This window comes from Schistocerca gregaria, chromosome 2 (assembly GCF_023897955.1).
Source record: "Schistocerca gregaria isolate iqSchGreg1 chromosome 2, iqSchGreg1.2, whole genome shotgun sequence".
Classification (NCBI taxonomy): domain Eukaryota; kingdom Metazoa; phylum Arthropoda; class Insecta; order Orthoptera; family Acrididae; genus Schistocerca; species Schistocerca gregaria.
In genome coordinates this window covers 948,464,173-948,487,050 of record NC_064921.1, presented here as the reverse complement: position 1 = coordinate 948,487,050, position 22,878 = coordinate 948,464,173, and the positions used below count along the sequence as shown (strand labels likewise).

General features: G+C 41.5%; 1 protein-coding gene across 1 annotated transcript in view; it reads right to left on the bottom strand.

The window, feature by feature from the left end:
- Nucleotides 1–9,083: 9,083 nt before the first annotated feature.
- LOC126335415 (eukaryotic translation initiation factor 6) overlaps nucleotides 9,084–22,878 on the bottom strand; it is a 38,580-nt gene continuing 24,785 nt past the window's right edge. The window contains exons 4-6 of the mRNA XM_049998691.1: nucleotides 12,408–12,584; nucleotides 10,631–10,812; nucleotides 9,084–9,334 (exon numbers count right to left, since the gene is read on the bottom strand). Of these exons, the coding sequence (XP_049854648.1) occupies nucleotides 9,325–9,334; nucleotides 10,631–10,812; nucleotides 12,408–12,584 (369 nt within the window). The 3' untranslated portion in view covers nucleotides 9,084–9,324. The remainder of the gene's footprint in view (nucleotides 9,335–10,630; nucleotides 10,813–12,407; nucleotides 12,585–22,878) is intronic.

The following is a 22,878-nucleotide window of genomic DNA, read 5'->3' as shown; positions in this document are numbered from 1 at the left end:
ATGCAGCTGCCTGCCCTGTTTCAGAGGATCATTCTCAGCCTTCAAGGTCCGGGCAATCGCAGAGGGTGGGCTTACTGGTAGTTGGGAGCTCCAATGTTAGGCGCGTAATGGGGCCCCTTAGGGATACGGCGGCTAAGGAGGGGAAGAAATCCAGTGTGCACTCCGTGTGCATTCCGGGAGGAGTCATTCCTGATGTGGAAATTCTCTCTGGATTCCAGCGGCTATCTGATTTGGTGAAGGCTGCCGGTCTTGCTTACGAGATGAAGGCAGAGCTCACCATCTGCAGCATCATTGACAGAACCGACTGCGGACCTTTGGTGCAGAGCCGGGTGGAGGGTCTGAATCAGAGGCACAGACGGTTTTGCGACGGTATTGGCTGCAGATTCCTTGACTTGCGCCATAGGGTGGTGGGGTTTCGGGTTCCGCCGAATAGGTCAGGAGTTCACTACACTCAGCTGGCGGCTACACGGGTAGCGGAGGCTGTGTGGCGTGGACTGGGCGATTTTTTTAGGTTAGAAGGCCTCGGGAAAGTGCGGGATGGGCTGCAATGTCAAAGGGTGCTTGGCAATTACAGGACGTGCTTGGATCAAGGAACAGTCGGAATTATAGTTGTAAATTGTTGTAGTTGCGCTGGAAAAGTCCCTGAGCTTCAAGCGCTAATAGAAAGCATAGAAGCTGATGTCGTTATAGGTACAGAAAGCTGGCTAAAGCCTGAAATAAGTTCTGCAGAAATTTTTACGAAGTCTCAGAGGGTGTTCAGGAAAGATAGATTAGGCAGAATTGGTGGTGGAGTGTTTGTGTCTGTTAGTAGTGGTTTATCTTGTAGTGAAGTCGAAGTAGATACTCCGTGCGAATTGGTATGGGTGGAGGTTATACTTAACAGCCGAATTAAGTTAATAATTGGCTCCTTCTACCGACCCCCAGACTCCGATGATACAGTAGCGGAACAGTTCAGAGAAAGTTTGAGTCTCGTAACAAATAAATACCCCACTCATACGGTTATAGTTGGTGGGGACTTCAACCTACCCTCGGTATGTTGGCAAAAATACTTGTTCAAAACCGGTGGTAGGCAGAAAACGTCTTCCGAGATTGTCCTAAATGCTTCCTCCGAAAATTATTTCGAGCAGTTAGTCCACGAACCCACGCGAATTGTAAATGGTTGCGAAAACACACTTGACCTCTTAGCCACAAACAATCCAGAGCTGATAGAGAGCATCATGACTGATACAGGGATTAGTGATCACAAGGTCATTGTAGCTAGGCTCAATACCATTTCTTCCAAATCCATCAGAAACAAACGCAAAATAATTTTATTTAAAAAAGCGGATAAAGTGCCACTAGAAGCCTTCCTAAAAGACAATTTCCATTCCTTCCGAACTGACTATGCGAATGTAGACGAGATGTGGCTCAAATTCAAAGATATAGTAGCAACAGCAATTGAGATATTCATACCTCATAAATTGGTAAGAGATGGAACGGATCCCCCGTGGTACACAAAAAAGGTCCGAACGCTGTTGCAGAGGCAACGGAAAAAGCATGCGAAGTTCAGAAGAACCCGAAATCCCGAAGATGGGTTAAAATTTACAGACGCGCGAAATTTGGCACGTACTTCGATGCTAGATGCCTTTAATAGGTTCCACAACGAAACATTGTCTCGAAATTTGGTAGAAAATCCGAAGAAATTCTGGTCGTATGTAAAGTACACAAGTGGCAAGACGCAGTCAAAACCTTCGCTGCGCAGTGCCGATGGTACTGTTATCGACGACTGTGCCGCTAAAGCGGAGTTATTGAATGCCGTTTTCCGAAATTCCTTCACCAGGGAAGACGAATGGAATATTCCAGAATTTGAAACACGAACATCTGCTAGCATGAGTTTCTTAGAAGTAGATACCTTAGGGGTTGCGAAGCAACTCAAATCGCTTGATACGGGCAAGTCTTCAGGTCCAGATTGTATACCGATTAGGTTCCTTTCAGATTACGCTGATACTATAGCTCCCTACTTAGCACTCATATACAACCGCTCGCTCACCGATAGATCTGTACCTACAGATTGGAAAATTGCGCAGGTCGCACCAGTGTTCAAGAAGGGTAGTAGGAGTAATCCATTTAACTACAGACCTATATCATTGACGTCGGTTTGCAGTAGGGTTTTGTATTCAAACATTATGAATCACCTCGAAGGGAACGATCTATTGACACGTAATCAGCCTGGCTTCAGAAAACATCGCTCTTGTGCAACGCAGCTAGCTCTTTATTCGCACGAAGTAATGGCCGCTATCGACAGGGGATCTCAAGTTGATTCCGTATTTCTAGATTTCCGAAAAGCTTTTGACACCGTTCCTCACAAGCGACTTCTAATCAAGCTGCGGAGCTATGGGGTATCGTCTCAGTTGTGCGACTGGATTCGTGATTTCCTGTCAGGAAGGTCGCAGTTCGTAGTAATAGACGGCAAATCATCGAGTAAAACTGAAGTGATATCAGGTGTTCCCCAGGGAAGCGTCCTGGGACCTCTACTGTTCCTGATCTATATAAATGACCTGGGTGACAATCTGAGCAGTTCTCTTAGACTGTTCGCAGATGATGCTGTAATTTACCGTCTAGTAAGGTCATCCGAAGACCAGTATCAGTTGCAAAGCGATTTAGAAAAGATTGCTGTATGGTGTGTCAGGTGGCAGTTGATGCTAAATAACGAAAAGTGTGAGATGATCCACATGAGTTTCAAAAGAAATCCGTTGGAATTCAATTACTCGATAAATAGTACAATTCTCAAGGCTGTCAATTCAACTAAGTACCTGGGTGTTAAAATTACGAACAACTTCAGTTGGAAGGACCACATAGATAATATTGTCGGGAAGGCGAGCCAAAGGTTGCGTTTCATTGGCAGGACACTTAGAAGATGCAACAAGTCCACTAAAGAGACAGCTTACACTACACTCGTTCGTCCTCTGTTAGAATATTGCTGCGCGGTGTGGGATCCTTACCAGGTGGGATTGATGGAGGACATCGAAAGGGTGCAAAAAAGGGCAGCTCGTTTTGTATTATCACGTTATAGGGGAGAGAGTGTGGCAGATATGATACACGAGTTAGGATGGAAGTCATTAGAGCATAGACGTTTTTCGTCGCGGCGAGACCTTTTTACGAAACTTTAGTCACCAACTTTCTCTTCCGAATGCGAAAATATTTTGTTGAGCCCAACCTACATAGGTAGGAATGATCATCAAAATAAAATAAGAGAAATCAGAGCTCGAACAGAAAGGTTTAGGTGTTCGTTTTTCCCGCTCGCTGTTCGGGAGTGGAATAGTAGAGAGAGAGAGTATGATTGTGGTTCGATGAACCCTCTGCCAAGCACTTAAATGTGAATTGCAGAGTAGTCATGTAGATGTAGATGCATTAGGTAGGCAAGCAGAGAATATTGTATGAAGCTACTTTCAAGCATAAAGTAATTCTTTATGCTGAAAAATGTGGTAACAGAAGGGAAGGAAGAGAGTTCAATGTAACTGAACGCAACGTTCCCTTATGGAAGATACAGAAATTTACATCCTCTGCAACTACCACTACTAGAAAGACATTCACTGGACCTTGCAAATGAAGACATCCTAATGTTGAAGTAAATGTTTTGGAATTCGTCCTGGAAAGGAGGAAGAATGGACAACCAGTGACATCATAATAACAAAAGCAAAAGAGGTGACCAGAGTTCTTAATATACCAAAGCAAGAGTTTAAGGCCAGCCGGGAATGGGTTGACTGCTTTATGAAATGAGCGGGTTTATCTTTGCAACGCCTTACAACAGTATGCCAAAAGCTTCCACAGGATTTTGAGAAGAAAATTCAAGAATTTTAGTGGTATGATAGCACACTTTGAAAGAGAAGAATTTTTCGTTGGGCCAAGTAGGCAATGCTGACGAGACTCCAATTTGGTTTATGCCACGTAAATTATATGATTGACGAGAAGGGTACAAAAGAAGTTAAAATCAAAAATGTCAGGTGTGAAAAACAGCACATAACAGTAATGCTGGCAGTCACAGCAGATAGGAACAACCTTCCCCTTTTTTAATCTTCAAGCAAAAAAACAAGTCCCCAAGATTCCAAAAAATGAAAAGCTATTCCCTGACGACATCTGTGTTTGGAATCAAGAGAAGGGCTGGATGACTGGCTCCAAAACATTTGGGAACTCCGGTTCTGGTGGGCTTTTCAAGCAACCATCAATGATTTGTCTTGAGGCATTTTGTGGTCATTTCTCTGACAATGTAGAAAAGAAGGTCCACAGCCTGCCCAGTGACCTCGTTATATTCCTAGAGTAATGACTTCTGTATTAAAACCCCTGGATGTTAGTATAAATAAAACTTTCAGAAACTTCCTGGCAGATTAAAACTGTGTGCCCGACCGAGACTCAAACTCGGGACCTTTGCCTTTCGCGGGCAAGTGCTCTACCAACTGAGCTACCGAAGCACGACTCACGCCCGGTACTCACAGCTTTACTTCTGCCAGTACCTCGTCTCCTACCTTCCAAACTTTACAGAAGCTCTCCTGCGAGACATGCAGAACTAGCACTCCTGAAAGAAAGGATACTGCACAGCCTGGGGGATGTTTCCAGAATGAGATTTTCACTCTGCAGCGGAGTGTGCGCTGATATGAAACTTCCTGGCAGATTAAAACTGTATGCCCGACCGAGACTCGAACTCGGGACCTTTGCCTTTTGTGGGCAAGTGCTCCTTTCTTTCAGGAGTGCTAGTTCTGCATGTCTCGCAGGAAAGCTTCTGTAAAGTTTGGAAGGTAGGAGACGAGGTACTGGCAGAAGTAAAGCTGTGAGTACCGGGCGTGAGTCGTGCTTCGGTAGCTCTGTTGGTAGAGCACTTGCCCGCGAAAGGCAAAGGTCCCAAGTTCGAGTCTCGGTCGGGCACACAGTTTTAATCTGCCAGGAAGTTTCATATCAGCGCACACTCCGCTGCAGAGTGAAAATCTCATTCTGAAAACTTTCAGAGTTAAGAAACGGTACGAAAAATGCTTTTGCGAACCAAATCATGTACTGAATCCGGCAGGAAAAATTAAACGTGCTGCACCCTACATTATTGCGCACTGGGTTTTGGCTGCCTGTAAACGCATCGAAGCACCAATGATTGTAAAATCATCCACGAAATGCTCTATTGCAAATGCTCTGAATGACAGTGAAGATGATGTGCTCAGGAACACCACCAAGGATGGCGGGGAAGGATGAAACAAATTTATTTCTTACATAGACTCTTCCAAGGATTTCAGTAGTGATGACATCAGTGAATAATGACTAGTAATGCCTATAATTTACAGTATATTTCTTCGTACATCATCAAGTTAGGCATTCTTTTTAATAATGAAAATGTCACTTATTACCATAATGAGTAACTTAAAAATAAATTATTGTTTTTTTATAGTTCATATATACATTCACTATTGCTTGAAATAAAGTTAGCATTGTGAAATAATTTTCAGCAGTACAAAAATACCCTACCAGTGTTGTGTTAAAATTCCTTTTTTTTATGAATTTAATTTTTAAAACTGGGGTGCGCATTAGATTTGTGTAAGTACGGTATAAAGGATTCATCTGAAAGCTTACTAACACGCTGAATCTTGTCGACAACTCAACAACACCTTTTTCCTATTATTTATTGTTACACATGTGTTACAGATAGCATCAAAATTTAATAATAATTTCTTAAAGTTGTTTTCTTGTTCATTCACTGCTAAGGAGTATTAGTTGACGCCACTTTAGCTGGTTCTTTCTGTCTATAATTAACAGAATTTCCTCAGTTTGAGTTTTGAATCTTCACTGTCAACCAAACATTAATTATACATGAAAAATACCAGGTGTACCAGTATGAAATGAGGTTTTTTTTGTGAAAATGAAACACTAATTTTGAATTGAAAAGTAAAAACATTTTATTCAAAGTACTGGCCATTGCTTTCCATACATTTTGACCACCTTTCTGGCAATTTATGGACACCACGGCAATTTGTCTTTTGAAGCAAACCAATCAGACACCCAATTTTCGACTTCTTCGTAGGAATTGAAGTGTTCCTCACCTACTGTGTGTCCCATTGATAAAAACAAATGGTAGTCGGAAGGAGCCAAGTCTGGTGAATATGGCGGGTGGGGTAGCAGCACCTAGCCAAGTGTTTTGATTGTACCCTGAACCAGTTTTGCTTTGTGGGCAGGTGCATTGTGTAAAAAAATTACTTTGCCATGTCTTCTGACCCATTCTGGTCGTTTTTTGATCAATGCATAGTTCAAATTGATCATTTGTTGTCTGTAGTGATTAGTATTAACAGTTTCACCTGGTTTTAGAAGCTCACGATACACCACATCTTTCTGATCCCACCGAACACAGAGCATTGTCTTCTTGCCGAATCAATCTGGTTTTGGAGTAGATGTTGATGGTTGTCCCGGATTAACCCACGATTTTTCCCCATTTAGGATTCTTAAAATAAATCCATTTTTCATCGCCAGTAACAATTCAATGCAAAATTAATTTTCTTTCATGTCTTTGAAGCAAAATTTGACAAATGGTTTTTCAGTTTTTCATCTGTCTTTCATTCAATTCATGTGGAACCCATTTTCTACACTTTTGGATCTTTCCCATAGCTTTCAACTTTCAGGAATTGTTTATTGTGCAACATTTAGCGTTGCTGCCATTTGCTTCTGACTCAAGGAATCATGTTCATACAATATTGCTTGCAATTTGGCGTCTCCGAATTTTTTTGGTGGTCTTCCATGTTCTTCATTTCTTACTTAAATCATTATTTCTGAACCGCTGAAACCATCTTTTGCATGTTGCTTCTGATAGAGCATGATCACCTATGCCTCGACAAGCAATCAATGCGACTCTGCAGTACTTTTTTTTCAAATGAAAACAAGAAAATTAATGCTTTCCGCAAATCATCACTTTCTGGTTTAAAATTTGACTTTGTTAACACGATGAAAACATACGAAGATATTTGTTTCATAACTTGATGTATACTAAATATCTTTGACAGATGTAAAAAAACAAAAAAGGAAGGATAAGACGACGAAAATTAAAGATCGACACATTTGTATCTTAACGCTCATTTCATCCTGGTACACCTGGCAATATATTTGGAAAATATTTTCTACACTTATTTTGTAATTTGATTACTTTGCTAAATGTCTAAATGGTTGAATAATATAATTTTGGTTTATTAAGTTTAAAAACCTGCCACACACAAATTGATTACTGGTAAATAATATGAAACTAAATGTGGTGCTACAGAAGAATGCTGAAGATTAGATGGGTAGATTACATAACTAATGAGGAGGTATTGAATAGAATTGGGGAGGAGTTTATGGCACAACTTGACAAGAAGAAGGAATCGGTTGGTAGGACATGTTCCGAGGCATCAAGGGATCACAAATTTTGCACTGGAGGGCAACGTGGAGGGTAAAAATCGTAGAGAGAGACCAAGAGATGAATACACTAAGCAGATTCAGAAGGATGTAGGCTGCAGTAAGTACTGGGAGATGATGAAGCTTGCACAGGATAGAGTAGCACGGAGAGCTGCATCAAACCAGTCTCAGGACTGACGATGACGACAACAACAAGAAACTAAGTACTTATTGCACACATTAACTAATGCCTACTTTTTAGTTATCGAAGTAATCTACTTACAAAAAAGTACTGTTTTCTATCAAGGGATTGCATATGTCTTACTTCTTTGGGTGTGACAACTTCACACTCATCTCTGTCAATTTAGGAATATTGCTTTCTACCTTGCCTTTTTTTGGATAAATTTAAGCAGGCCTCAAAAAAATACACACACACACACACACACACACACACACACACACACACACACACACACACACACACACAGAATTTCCAAATAAAAGCCATCTTCAGTACATATTGGACATATGATGTTAATACATTTAAAAACTTCAGATCAGTAATTACGCAACTAATATCTGTTCTATTTTGGAAACTGTCAATGGAATTAATTTGCTGAAATACTCCAAGTTTTTCTCAACATTAAACATTTTGAAGTACATAAATGATGCCCAATTCACCAAATATATTACTAGTTTAAATAACTAGTCTTACACCACCTTCACTTATTGATTTTGAAGTGTCACTGAGAATAAAATGACAAGACATCAACAATATGTATTTCAAATTTCACAGAATACACAAACGGCAAAATGTCTCTCTCACTTACCATTTTTCATCTTGCAACAATGGTTGAAAAATAAGCTTCCACAACGTACCAGGATAACTTCTTTACTGTAAAATTTCTTTACAGCAAGTTTACATGCTGTCAGATACAAATACGAGTAGTATTAGGAAAAGGATAGATTGCTACTCATCATGCTGAGTTGCAGATAGGAATAATTAAAAGACTGTTAGGCACTGGGCTTTTAGTCAGAGCCTTCTTTAGAAATGAAAATACACATGCATTCACACTAGCAAGCACACCTCGCACCGATGACTGCCATATCTGGTTAAAAGCAGTCATTTGTGTACGAGATGTGCTTGCTTGTGTGAATGTGTGCACGTGTTTTCCTTTCTGAGGAAGGCTTTGGTCAAAAGCTCTGTGTAACAGTCTTTTCGTTGTGCCTGACTGCAACTCAGTGCGTCATCTTTATGGTGAGTACCAATCTATCCTTTCCATATTATTGTTGATATTCCAACCTGAACTTTCCTATGTTTGTAAACAATAAATAGTATTTCTCCATAGATTTGTTTGTATACATAAAGTTCTTTAAATATTTTGCAAATTTCAACAAGGAATATGTGTGTACTGAACTCGAGGATGGCCTTGTATCTTACTGCAATCAAAAGGACAATTCAGTTGATTGAACTTTAAAATTCACATACTTCAGTAAGCAAACCTCAAATGATTTAATAGAAGCATTTAAAGAAAGAAACAAACAAATGTGTATTAGCAGGGATAATTAATTAATCTGATCATGTTATGTCCCTAACCTCCTGGGAACTTTTATTACCACCAAGACTTCTTTCACTACATAAGCTGGTCAATTTTCACAGTAATTTTCTATCACGATTACGTCGTATTTGGCATTAAAAAGGTTGACGATAAAACATAAGGGAAAAATTTATTAATTTCTGAAGTAAACAAAATAATAAAAGTGTACATTATTTCATGTATTATGTAAAAAAAGACTTCAACAGTAATTGAGCACAATAATTACACAAACTGTCCTCAATATTACACTTCTGAAGAGCTGTTTACCAGATGATACCACGCAGCATATTTCTGAAGCGATACTGCAATTTTTTCCATGTAGATTTTTCTTCACTGATGGCAATGTCACGTGTCACGACATACTGGAAGACAAATATAGCATATTAAATATGAATTGCAAAGAAAATTACTTTCATTGAATGAAATATTTACTTCATTCTGAGCAGGGCTCAGGGCAGGAAAGAGTGAAAAGTAGGAAGAATACCAAAATTTTTTATCAGAATACTGGCATGCAACAGTGTCAGTGCCGTATGTCAGCAGCACGATAGATAATTGCCCATTTGAATAACTTTAATGAAATGAATGATATTAACTGAGCTCATCAGGATTACCAAATGCCAGCCAGATATTGATCAAATCTGCCTGGATTATTACTCTTGGCTGATATCTAATTAAAACAGTTTGATTATCTCAGTAAATGCAGCTCCTTTATAGTGTAATTCCAAACAATGTGCAGAAGCATGAACACATCTTGTCAACATCAGTTGTTTTTTTTAATGTGTAGATCTTTGCTTTGACCTCTCTACTGCCCACCAAGTTACAGTTTTCAGACAAGTTTCTGCGATTACTGGATGACATTTTGATGGAGTAAGGCATGGGCATGTCACAAGGCAGTAACATCATGTCTAGTGGGAGTTCAAAGATGTTCAAATAACAGTGTTTATTATTGATATTGCAGTCTAAGAGGGATTGGGGATACAGTAATACACCCTTTTCTCCTACATATTCACCCCACCCCAACCCTTGTCATCACTGGCTTTCTTGTGTGGCTCTCCCATAGTGCCCATTATTCACAAACTGAACTATTTATTATATAACTATACAAAAGAAGCATGCTGCAACCTTTTTATACACTTATTTATGCCTACGTTGTAACATAATTGCATGGCAGAAGTGAACAACAAGGTTGGACGACAACACATTCTTCTTCATACTGCTCTATTTTTTTTTTATGTTAGCACGATGATCCATTTCTATGCTGGCCAGTATTCTGGTAAATTAGCACCTTTCATAAAATGTTACTTGGGAGTGTTGAAAGTTGCTAATTCACATATAAAAGGAAAGCCATTGCTCACTGATGAAAAACCCAATGGATCAACAGAACTAACGACGACTTCATGTGCAGTAACAGGAAAAAAGGCAAGCTACAATAAAAGGAATGTCAAAATTATATTAAATACAGCAACTAAAATACTTGCTGGAACCAAATAACTGATGAACACAACATTCAGAAATAAGATAAATGATATATTTACACTAATCTACACACCAAACAAAAGATTCAAAAAGCCACTGTTTTACTTCACATCATTGGCAGCCTGCAAGTTATTGTAATTAATTATCAAACAACAAACAGCTGATCAACTCATAGAAAATACCTTTCAATTAAGGATGCTCGCATTGATGTTGCTATTGATGATGGCTGTGCATCATTTAATTTAAAGATGCTTTCAATTACTGATAACTCTGTGGAAGTGGTGTCCATTCCACAAAAAGCACACCAATCGTTAACAACCATTCCTGCAGCTATAACTTCCGATCCTCTGTTGACTGTTCCGGCCTGTAACAAATTATACTCAGTGTATTTGAACGATAGGCAACTGGCTCTTACTTATACACAATAATTAGTCAACAGTGTACAACCAAACATATCAAATAAATAAATTAAAATATCTCTGCTACTTTCACTTCACTGTGATACTCTGCTTCATCCCATTTTGCAAATTTCATAGATGTATGAATTATACACTAATCAGCCAGAACATTATGACCATCGACCTATCGATATAAACCTGACCAGGCGATAGCTGCGTCAAATGGCGAGTAATGACTGCTAGTCATTCACATGCACGGTGCATGTAGTGTCAGTGAGTGCTGTCCATGTGTACAATGGGGATGGCGCATGATCTGAGTCTGACAGAGGGCAAATTGTGTGGCCAAGAGGCTCAGCATGAGCATTTCAGAAACTGTACAACTTGTTGGATGTTTAAGGAGTGCTGTGGTGAGTGTTTTCAACACATGACAAAATCAAGGTGAAACATGTACAGACGCCATGGGGTTGGGTAGCCATCCCTTATTACGTATGTCTGACGTCCTAGGCTGGGCAGATTGGTAAAATATCACAGGCGATGAACTGTGACAGAACTTTACTTTAATGTTGGGCTGAGTGCAAGTGTGTCTGAACAACACACAGTGCACCAAACACTCCTAACAATGAGCTCCTGCAGCCAATGCCCCATGCATGAGCCAATGATAAGACCGTGACATTGGCAACTGCAAATGAAATGGGCACATGACCATTGGCAATGGACGTTGCCGCAGTGGCAAAGTGTTGTATGGCCTCACGAATCCCGATGCGTCCTTTGTCATGCCGATGGGAAGGTGCAAATCCGTCATCTTCCAGGGGAAGAGCTTGACACCTGTACAGTGAGACAGAGACAAGCTGGTGGCAGCTCCATTATGCTCTGGAGAACTTTTGGGTGTGAAGCTCATGTAAGATACCATGATGGCCAAAAAATATACACTGGTTGCAGACCACGTATATCCCTTCACGACTATCTTGTTTCCTGGCGGCAGTGGCATTTTTCAACAAGATAATGTACTTTATCACAAGGCCAGTAGTGCAATGGAGTGGTTCGAGGAACACAGTGGACATAGTGACAAGTTCCAATATACGTGCTGGCCCCCCAACTTGCCAGATCTGAACATGATCAAATGCATCTGGGATGTGACTGAACTGCCCAATCCCTGGAATTTATGGGAATTAGGTGCCTTCGGTTGTGCATCTGTGGAGCCAATTCCATCCAGCGACCTACCGAGGCATCATTGCTTCCATGCCATGAAGTGTTACCACTGTTACCCATGCCAAAGGTGGACGTCTTGGCTGTTAGGTAGGTGGTTATAACATTCTGGCAGATCAGTTTATAAAAGGAATAGGGGATTGTCATTACAAATTAACCTTCGCCATACATTTGCAAAAGGACTTGCAATATATTTTAACAATAGCATCTCAATATGCTTAATTACTGCAACATACAGCACAGATATTTCTGGGGATACAGTTGACTACAGTTTTACGTATTGTCTTCTGAATGATATACAATGTAAGGTCCACAGAAACAAAACACTGGATGTAGAGAATAGAATTACACTCACCACTAATGGAACCTGCAGCAATGAAGATAATTCATCCTGATCTTGCACTGATGTATGTGGATGAACTAAACCACCTTGATTAGAAAGGATACAGTATGATCCAACCAACACATTAGAGGCAACTGTTTGCCTAAAAACCTCTACTTTCAAAACATCTGCTAAAATTTCTTCTGTTTCCTGAAAACAAATCAGTGCAATAAATTAATAAAGAATTACAGTAGACCTCTACTATGTCTTCCAAACTCCCTTGAACAAGAATAAATGTTACGTTAAATGTCCATTAAAGTTATGTGCGACTGAGCACTTACACTGTTGGCCCATTTATGGAGAAGACAGTTATTTGAAAGGATTTAGGGGACCAGATGAGATAGGAATCTGAAACTCATTTCTTCAGAAGTCTTTGGTAGTCAGTTCAGTCCACTGAACAAGATGTAGTTAAAAAATACGTTAAACAAGAAAACTGTGCAAAATGCATGGTTGATACTGTGGAAATGGTGCTTACTGAGAGCCTCATTTCATGGAGCAGATTTAATAATTTTATGTTAGATTTCATGGAAATGCTATTGCTGCCTGAAATACCAAAATAAAGCTATGCCAAAAATTAGCCACTGGAATACAGGGTGTCTAGGGATGAACTGCTTAAAAAGAATGAAGAATATCTAGGAAACTAGTGAGTTTTATGTCACATGGGTAGCATGGCAGCAAGAAGATGGTATGGATGTGGATATGCAAGCATATATGTGGTTGGCCGAAATGGCAGAGCATATTTCCCTGCACACAACAGCAATTTCAGCAGACATTAAGGTGGTGAATCACCACTGGGTAAAACACAAAAATCACTGATCATCCAAATGGCCCCAGTACATGTGTTTGGTTTTGTTTTGCTTCAGAGCACAAAAAACAACTGGGGTCATACACACCCAAGTCAAAACTAGAGAACACAAAGACAAAGAGGAGTTAAAAAAACAACTATAGGTCAGTCCCAATTGACATAATAGAAGACAGCTAAGAACTGGCACATGGAAAAAGGTCTAAAAAAGACACCATACAGAAAAGGAGGTACAAAACTAAAAATTAAGTGGCCTTTGCCATAAAAAGTGAAACGCGGTCGACAACCCACATCACATTACCTAAAATGGCTGATAAATCAGACGGCAAACACAAGTGGGAACATAAACAGTTAAAAACTGGACATTCCATCAGGAAGTGGCGGACAGTTAAAACATGGGCACAATGTGTACCAAGTTGTGGTGTAGCGTCACTTAGCAAATGACGATGGCTAAAATGGCACAGCCTAGTTAAAATGACCACCTCCCGGTGGGAGGGCCGATAGGAGGTCATCCAAGCCACTGGGAGAGGCTAAATAAGCCAGAGCTTATTCCTTTGAAGGGAGGACCATTGGCAATGCCAAAGGGACACCATCCCCTGGGAGACAGTGACACAGATCACTGGAGGGAATATAGATACTAGCAGGCTCAGGTACAAGGACTGCAGACTTGGCAGCAGTGTCAACAGCCTCGTTTCCTACCAGACTGACATGACCAGGAACCCACAGAAACATCACACTGGCTCCACCAAGAGTAAGCAAATGACAGTTTTACTGGACCCGCTGCACTAAGGAATGGGTAATGTACAGCGCACACACAGACTTTGAAGAGCGCTGAGTGAGTCTGAGCGGAGGACAATTGAAAATCTGTGTTGCTGGATGTACTCTGTGGCCTGATACAAGGCAAAGAGCTCAGTTGTAATGACTGAGCAGTGTGCTGGAAGCCGATATTGAAAGACACGGGTGACAATGACGAAGGCACACCTGAACCCACGGTCAGTCCGAGAGCCATCAGTATATACAAAGGCATTATCACGAAGTTCCATTCGAAGGTTGTGTCCTTACGAAGCGAATGAAGACCAAGGTTAACATTAGCTGCTTCACGAAGCCAAGGTGGTGGAGGGCTCACACCCACCGGGAAAGTTGCAGGTAGCGTGAAGTTAAGCCACCGTATTAAGTGCTGAAAGCGGACTCCAGGAGGTAACAGAGGAGAGCGACGTGCCCCACACTGATGATCAAAGGAATTGTCAAAGAAGGAGGCATAGGATAGGTGGCCACATATGGCAGACAAACTGCGTAAATACCTACTGAGGAGAAAGTCGTGGTGGTATGACAGTGGTAGTTCAGCAGCTTCAGCATACAGGCTCTCAAGTGGGCTAGTGTAAAAGGCGCCCGTGGCCAAACGGATGGCATAATGGTGTATAGTGTTGCGACAGCGTAAGAGGAATGGGCAAGCAGATGCATAAACAAAGCACCCGTAGTCGAGTTTCGAACGGGCAAGGGTCTTGTACAAATGGAGGTGGGTGGTTCGATTGGCACCTCAGGAAGTACCATTGAGGACACATAGGACTTTAAGGAACTGTGTACAGCAGGCTGACATGTAAGACACAGGGAGGGACCAAGAGTGTTTCCTATCGAGCATGAGCCCCAGGAATTTCGTACAGTATAACCCCACTTTTACATTCCTGGAATTAACTTTTTCCTGCCATTTACAACATTTTTTATGGGTCCCGTCAAATTTCATATGCCCAAAACGTTAATTTGCACCTGATTTTGCGTCAACATATTTATAATTTTCCCACGATTTACACGTTACGAAAAAATGTTTGTGGAGAAAATATGATGCTGGCATGATGTTGGTCGTCCAGTAGCGTTTACAAATATTAACCCTAGCATTACCAACGTATTTTTTGTTACATGTAATACCAACGGGGGGCCTCAAAGGCCCATAAAGAATACCACAATTTATTTTATCATAAATCAAGTTTATTTACTTCTGATACCTCTAATAACAATTCAAAATGCTTAGACATTGTTTTTGTATACTGGATAATAAAAAATGTTATTATAATAGGAATAAAATGAACAAATCACGAGATTCAGTTTATATATTTTTTGGAGTAATGTTTCAAAATAGTGTTTTCTTATAAAAACGACTTTTTTTAATTCAATACACTACATGAAGCAAACAAAATTTACTGTCTCATTCTGCAACGCATTTTTCACACAACACTGTCTTCCTGCAGTGTTTCCCACAGACGTGTTTGTGGCACTGAGAGCAGGTAACAGTTGACTTTCCCAGCTTGTTTACTTGATCTTTTTAGATGCAGCTTCTTGGCAGCATAGGTGGCACTGTTCACGTGTTCCTGGTTCTGCTGTTGAGGATGATGGTTCTACAGAGCAGCTGAGCTTCCGTTGTGTGATGCTTTCCATCGCCATTATTACTGGCTTCTGAAGTCCATACAAATTTTGTGCCCGTTTATCTACTTGAGATCTTATTAGTTCGAGACCTAAGTTAGTGATAAAAACCCTTCTGCGGTTTAGCAAATTCTTTTTCCAATTCGGAAAGTTGAGGAGGAAGAGTGAATATGCATTTATTGCTGCTATGTCAATGAGTGTGTAGAAGAGGGACAAAGGCCATCTTCTTGTTCCTCTCTTTGTGCTGTAGTGTCTTGCCATCTGGTCTATGGTGTCCACGCCTCCCTTTGTAGAATTATAAAAAAGATTTATGTTAGTCTTTTTTGAGCCTTCATTCAACACCCCTTCTGAGTGATAAGTTGAAAGCATCAACAGCAGTCGCTTTGGCTTCTCGCAGACTAGCGTTGATGCAAGAGTGTAAACTGCGGCCAGTTGTAGTCTTCAGCTCTTCAGGTATGTGTCGTCTGTTAGACTGTAGGGTGCCAACAAGTGTGAGGTGAAAATCATTCCATAGAGTCTCAGCAAGTTCCACTGAAGTATAGTACTGATCTGTGGTAACATTACGGCCTGATTTTTCAATAGGTTTTATTAGTCTCTTTACAATTTCCATCGGTCCATTTGAATGCTGTGTATTTCCTGACTTGCATGTATAGATGTCCATGCTGATCACATATCTAGTCTCAGAATCAGACAGCATTCGAATTAGAATGCCGTATTTTCCAGGTTTTTCTTTTAGAAACACCTTGAATGGACAGCGACCACGGAACAAAGACAACATCTCATCCACTGTTGTATGTAGACCAGGAATGAAATACAATGGAAGTGAAGAATTGAAGCTTTCAAAAATTTCCCTCATTGGAGCAAACTTGTCAGTCTGGCGACGAATTTCTCTTGTGTTCTTATCATCAAACCTCAATATTTTAGTCAATTCGAAAAATCGGGTCCGACTCATTGATCCATAGTACACTTGTCGGCCCTGAAGCAAAGACCATAAATCTTGGACAGGTATCTTATTGTCATGATTTTAACCCATGATTAGCAAGAGTCCTATATAACAAAATAACTCATCTTCATCTGTGTGCTGAATACCTAGCCGAAAAGCCTCTTCATTTGAGTGTAGTTTTATTAGATTCATAATTTGAGGTGTAAAAAAGAGCTCTATAGCCTCTTTCGGAGACGCAATTCTTCCTTGTTGTCCTAGCCCCATTCTTTCTCGCACTATATTTTGTACAGAACGCCGATATTGTCGAGATGGCTTCGTAATATACTCTCGTCCACTTTTTGCAATGAATTTATCACATTCCGTATCATTATCATCTGGTGGATTGGCTTCAACCTCATCTTCATTCTCAGACGATGAATCAGTTCTAATTTCTTCCATATCATCATCCACTTCACTTTCCTCTAAATCTGATTCGTTCAAAACTTCTTCTAGCACTCTTTCAATGGAACTATCATGTAAACGTTGTCTACTCATGTTGCTGGTTCAACAGCAGCAGAAACACTGAAAATAACAATGGTCCGCTTCATAATACGAGGGTCGGTCAAAAAGTAATGCCTCCCATTTTTTTTCTACTTAAAAAAATTAAGTTAAGTGAAAAATTTGAATTTGGCACCATTCCTCAAACCTTCTTCTGCAATCCACTGCAGTAGTAACTTTCTGTGTCAACAGGTGGCAGCACAGCAGAAGTTTGTAAGATGGCCGACATCGATGTTCGTTTGAGACAGCGTTGTGTGATTGAATTCTTGAATGCAGAAGGTGAAACGCCCATACGCATTCATGAAAGACTGAAGAAGGTGTATGGTGTTGTGACAGTGGATGTCAGCACTGTTAGACGATGGGTTCGTCGTTGTAAGGAAGCTGAAGGGCAAACACCGTTGACTGACGAAAAGCGGAGCGGCAGGCCGGTGAGTGCAGTGACTCCACACAACATTCAGCAAGTTGATGACATCATTCGTGGTGACCGTCGGGTGACTGCAGATGAAGTGTGTCGCATTATTTCTCTTAGTAAAGGCAGTGTGATCACGATTATTAAACAATTGGGGTACTCAAAAGTTTGTGCACGGTGGGTTCCAAGAATGTTAACCGATCAGAATAAAGAGGCAAGGAAAACAATAGCCTCCCAACACTTGCAGCGCTTCCGTTTGGAGGGAGATGAGTTTCTGAAAAAAATTGTGACCGGGGACGAAACATGAGTGCATTTTTTTGAACCCGAATCAAAGAGGCAGTCAATGGAGTGGCGTCACACAAGCTCGCCGAGGAAGAAAAAATTCAAAACTGTGCGATCGGCAGGGAAAGTTATGGCAACAGTTTTCTGGGATACAGAGGGTGTGATTCTGGTTAATTTTTTGGAGCATGGATGCACAATAAATTCTGTTCAATACATCACAACCCACAAAAAACTTAAAGCACGTCTTCAGCGAGTTCGCCCAACAAAATCAATGGCAGATGTTCTTCTTTTGCATGACAATGCAAGACCACACACCAGTCGTCACACCTCTGACGAGATTGTCAAAATTGGATGGGAAGTTTTGCCTCATCCCCCATACAGCCCTGACCTGGCACCATCAGACTTCCATCTGCTCAGGCCACTAAAAGAAGCTTATCGTGGGATTCATTTTGAAGATGAGGAGGCCGTCAAAACATCCGTGCGTCAATGGCTTAGGAAGCAGAGCTGTGATTTTTACCGTGCTGGGATACATGCCCTTGTTCAAAGATGGACCAAAACTGTAGAGATGGGCGGAGATTACATTGAAAAATGACAAAATGATCCTCAATGTTGTTGTTTTCAACCTATGTAATTGCATTTAAATTTCCTGACAATTAAACGTAGAAAAAAAAATAGGAGGCATTACTTTTTGACTGACCCTCGTAATATGTCTGAAGGCAACAATGCCAAAATTCGTTTCATGGTAAGAATTTGAAACAAAAGACTCAACCTCGTAAATCTTTCCTTGCTATTACCAACTGGTGGGCTTCTAACGCCCACAGAGAATTAAATCAAGTAAATGAATTTTAATTACATTTTTATTCCAAAATTCTGTAATGACTCAATAGTACATTCAATAACGAACAATTACCTTTGCTTTCAAGTTCATATATCAAAGGGTGTGGATACAACATAGAAAAACTGAGTCAGTGGGCCTACGTGGCCCCCCCCCCCCCCCTCCCCGTTGGTAATGCTAGGGTTAAGTGCTTAACTTTCTTGACACCAGGGCTCTCTATTCAGCGGATTTGAACCAGTAAACTAGTAAAAGTTGTAGCAATTCGTGCCGTATCTCCTGCAGCTGCAAAGCTCTACTTGGCGTAGTGGCTGATGGGAGTAACTGGAATGAAGATACCGTGACCAATCACAACCATTTACAAACTGTCTTTACTGTGCAAATGCAGTTTTGTGCTTGTTGAGGTCATCGTGACACCATTGTCGAACCCTATTTAACATGTTTCGGCGTATGGCCATGTGGAGCATTAGTCGACGACAACATTCATTTTTTGTTGCTCATATTTTTTAGTGTAAACACAGCATTGTGTTATGTACTGTATTGTATTCATGCTCAGCAAAACATGTTTCGAGAATTTATTCTCGTTGTCAAGTGCAGTATTTACGTATGTATTTTTTGTGATGTTACACAAACAAACAAACAAACAAAGTGGGTGATAGTTTGAGTGTGTGGGGTTTTCTACACAACTGATGAAGCACAGTACCTCACAACCTCAAAAAGGCGACTACAGTGCAAGAGACACAGAACAATATATATTCAAACACCATACAAAATACTTATTTACTTATTTGCACTTGACAATGAGAAAAAATTCTTGAAAAAGAGTGATATAAAGCATGAAAAAATATGTAACTCTTTCAGAATTTTATTATTTAAATAATGAATGACAGCTGCAGGCTTTCAAAAACATCGTTAATGACATGAAATCGAGTCAAACGTTCATACTTTCCAGACAGTTATTTCCATTTACATCAGCAGTTTTTATTAGATAATAAACCTTCATTAGATAGTAAAAGAAGTCCCTGCCAAACCTTTTGATGCCTGTTATGTACATATATCATACATAAAGTGCAAGGGGGTATCCTATACATAACTTTTACAGTTTAAAACGTTATTTCCCAATTTTACATTTTCTTACATTTTACACAATTTTTCTGAAGTCGCTTGAAAAGTGTAAAAGCGGGGTTTCACTGTAGTTTCAACGAACGGAAAGGCAACAAGCCCAAGAGGTAAAGTTGGTGGGAGAAACCACTTCCATCGCCAAAAATTCGTACAGAAGGTTTTGTAAGTGGAAAAGTGAAAGCCATTGTCAATGCTCCAGGTGTAAAGACGACCAGGGCATCGCTGAAGACGCCGCTCAGTGAGACAGGTCTGTCGAAAACTGTATGCATTGCAAGATCGTCAATAAAAAGGGAGCTGGAGATGCCAAGCGGGAGACAGGCCATTATAGGGTTAATGGCGATAGCAAAGGGGACAACACTCAGGACGGAACCCTGAGGCACAGCGTTTTCCTGGATAAAGGTGTCCGGCAGGGTAGAGCCCACACGCACCTTGAAAACTCAATCTTTTAAAAATTCCTGAAGGAAACAGGGCAGGTGGCCACAGAAGCCCCATCTGTAAAGTGTACGCATGATACCAGTTCTCCAGCAGGTGTTGTAGGCCTTCTCCAAGTCGAAAAACATGGCCACAGTTTGGGATTCCCGCAGAAAACCATTCATGACATGGTCAGACAAAGTACGAGATGGTCAACTGCTGAACGCCACACTCTAAAGCCACACTGTGAATTTGTCAGTAAATTGCGAGACTTGAGCCACTATACCAGTCAGGCATGAATCACACGTTCCATCACCGTGCAAATGCAGCTGGTAAGAGAGATGGGGCAGTAGCTAGAAGGAAGGTTTATGTCCTTACCGGGCTTAGGTATGGGTATGACGGAGGTATCACACCAGCACCCGGCAAATGTGCCCTCTGCCCAAATGCGGTTGTACGTGTTAAGCAGAAAATGCTTGTCTGCAAGAGAAAGGTGCTATAACATCTGAATGTGTGTGGCGTCTGGCGCTGGGGCGGAGGACCGGGATGAACAGAGAGCATGATCTAGCTCCCTCATAGAATAGGCGGCACTGTAACACTCACGATTTGCAGGAGAGAAGGGTATCACCTTAGCCTCCTCCACTCACTTCCGGTGGAGGAAGGCAGGCTGATAGTGGGGAGAGTTCAAAACTTCCGCAAAATGGTTGCCCAAGGTGTTGGAGATAGCAATAGAGTCCACAATAACATTGTCTGATACTGTCAGGCCGGAAATTGGAGAATGGATCTTGGTCCCGGAGAACCGTTGGAGGTTGCCCCACACAACAGAGGAAGGGGTGAAACTGTTAAAAGAACTAGTGAATGAAATCCAGCTAGCTCTTTTGCTATCCCGTAGAATGCAACAACACTTTGCACGCATCTGTTTATAATGAATGCCGTTTGCTATCATAGGATGACAGTTAAAAACACGGAGTGCGCATTTCCATGTATGAATTGCAAAGCAGCACGCCTCAGCCAAACAAGGGACTGGGGCATGACGTGCTAAAGAGGAAATGTGAGGAATGGAACATCCTGCAGCAGTAAGGATAACATTTGTGAGATATTCCACCTGGGCATCACAACTAGGGAAATCTTGTTTTGCGAAGGTCACCACAGAGGAGTGAGTAAAGCTGCCAGTCACAGCCTTAGTGAACTGCCATTTGGGCGTGCACGTGGATTGGGTAGGGTAGGAGTCAGCAAACAGATAGCACACGGGAAATGGTCGCTCGAGTAGGTGTCAGAAAGAACGGATCACTCAAGACAATGGGCAAGCTGGGCAGTGCAAAAGGATAGGTGTGTGAGGAGTTGGAAAGGATGTGGGTGCTCCAGTGTTAAGGCAGAAGAGGTTAAGCTGGTTAAGGAGGTCAGCCAAGAGGGCACCTCTCCAACAGGTCCTGGGAGAACCCCAAAGGGGATGATGTGCATTAAAGTCACCGAGTAGCAAAGTGGGGGAGATAGCTGCCCACTAATCTGAAGGAAGTCTGCCCTGGTAACACTTAATGACAGAGGGACATAAACGGTACAGAGGGAAAAAGTAAGGTGGGGAAGGAAAAGGCGAACTGCAACAGCTTGAAAAATGGGTAGTCAGGGAGATGGGCTGACTACGAATGTCATCCTGTATGAGCAGCATTACATCCCCGTTAGAAGGAATGATGACCTCAGGGGGAAGGTCAAAAACAAATCGGTAAGTAATGTGAAACCTCAAAGCAGTCATGAGGGTGCAATTTCTTTTCCTGAAGACAGAGTACAAGGGGATGCTGTGATGATAAAAGCCTGTAAATCCTCTTTGTGAGAACGAAGGCCACGAACATTCCATTGAAGGACAGTCATAATGAGAAAGAGATGTTGGTGTGTCAACTTAGCAGCTGCTGGGTGACAGCCAGTGTACAGTCACTATTACAGAGCACAAAATCAGGAGGATCCTGCTTCATGGTGTCCATAGAAGCATCAACTTGCTTGTGCGGTTGGTCCATGGAGTCCAATGCTGAAAAATGGTTGGTTGTGCGCATCGGCGATACAGAGGTCCGCTGGGCTAAGATATGGAAAGACACCGATGAAGAGGATCTTTGAGTTGGCAAAGGACTTCTTCAAGCCTTTCAGGTTAGAGGAAGACTCGGGTGTTGTTTAGATGGAGGAACAGAGGAAGTCAACACAGGAGTACTACTCCTGTCTTATCCGGCCCACCAGTTGTGTAGATTGTGGTTTCGCCCCTTGAGGCGAGAGTTTGACAGTTTGTTGCATAGCTGGATGGGGGGATGGCGATGCTACCTTGACACTGGGCGATTTCACAACCTCACAGCTGAATCTTGGTCAGATGACTGTGTGGCCATGTCCTTCATGGAGCGAGGGGTAACAAGAACAGAACTACAGGTGCCAGACGGGAGAACATAGGATTTGCGAGTAGCCAGTGGCTTACGAGCTACTGGGAAGGAACTTTTTCCTTTATCCGGATGTCTTGGACAGGCGCACATCAAGATACACGGGACAATCCCGAGAGAAGGTGGCATGGCCACCATTGCAATTGATACAGTGGGGAAAAGGAGGTGGACAATTGCCCTTATGTGCATCCCTAGCACAGGTTGCACATTTGGCTGGGTGTTAACAAGACATTCTAGTACAATTGACACCATGACACTGGTAGCAGCGCATCAGGTTTGG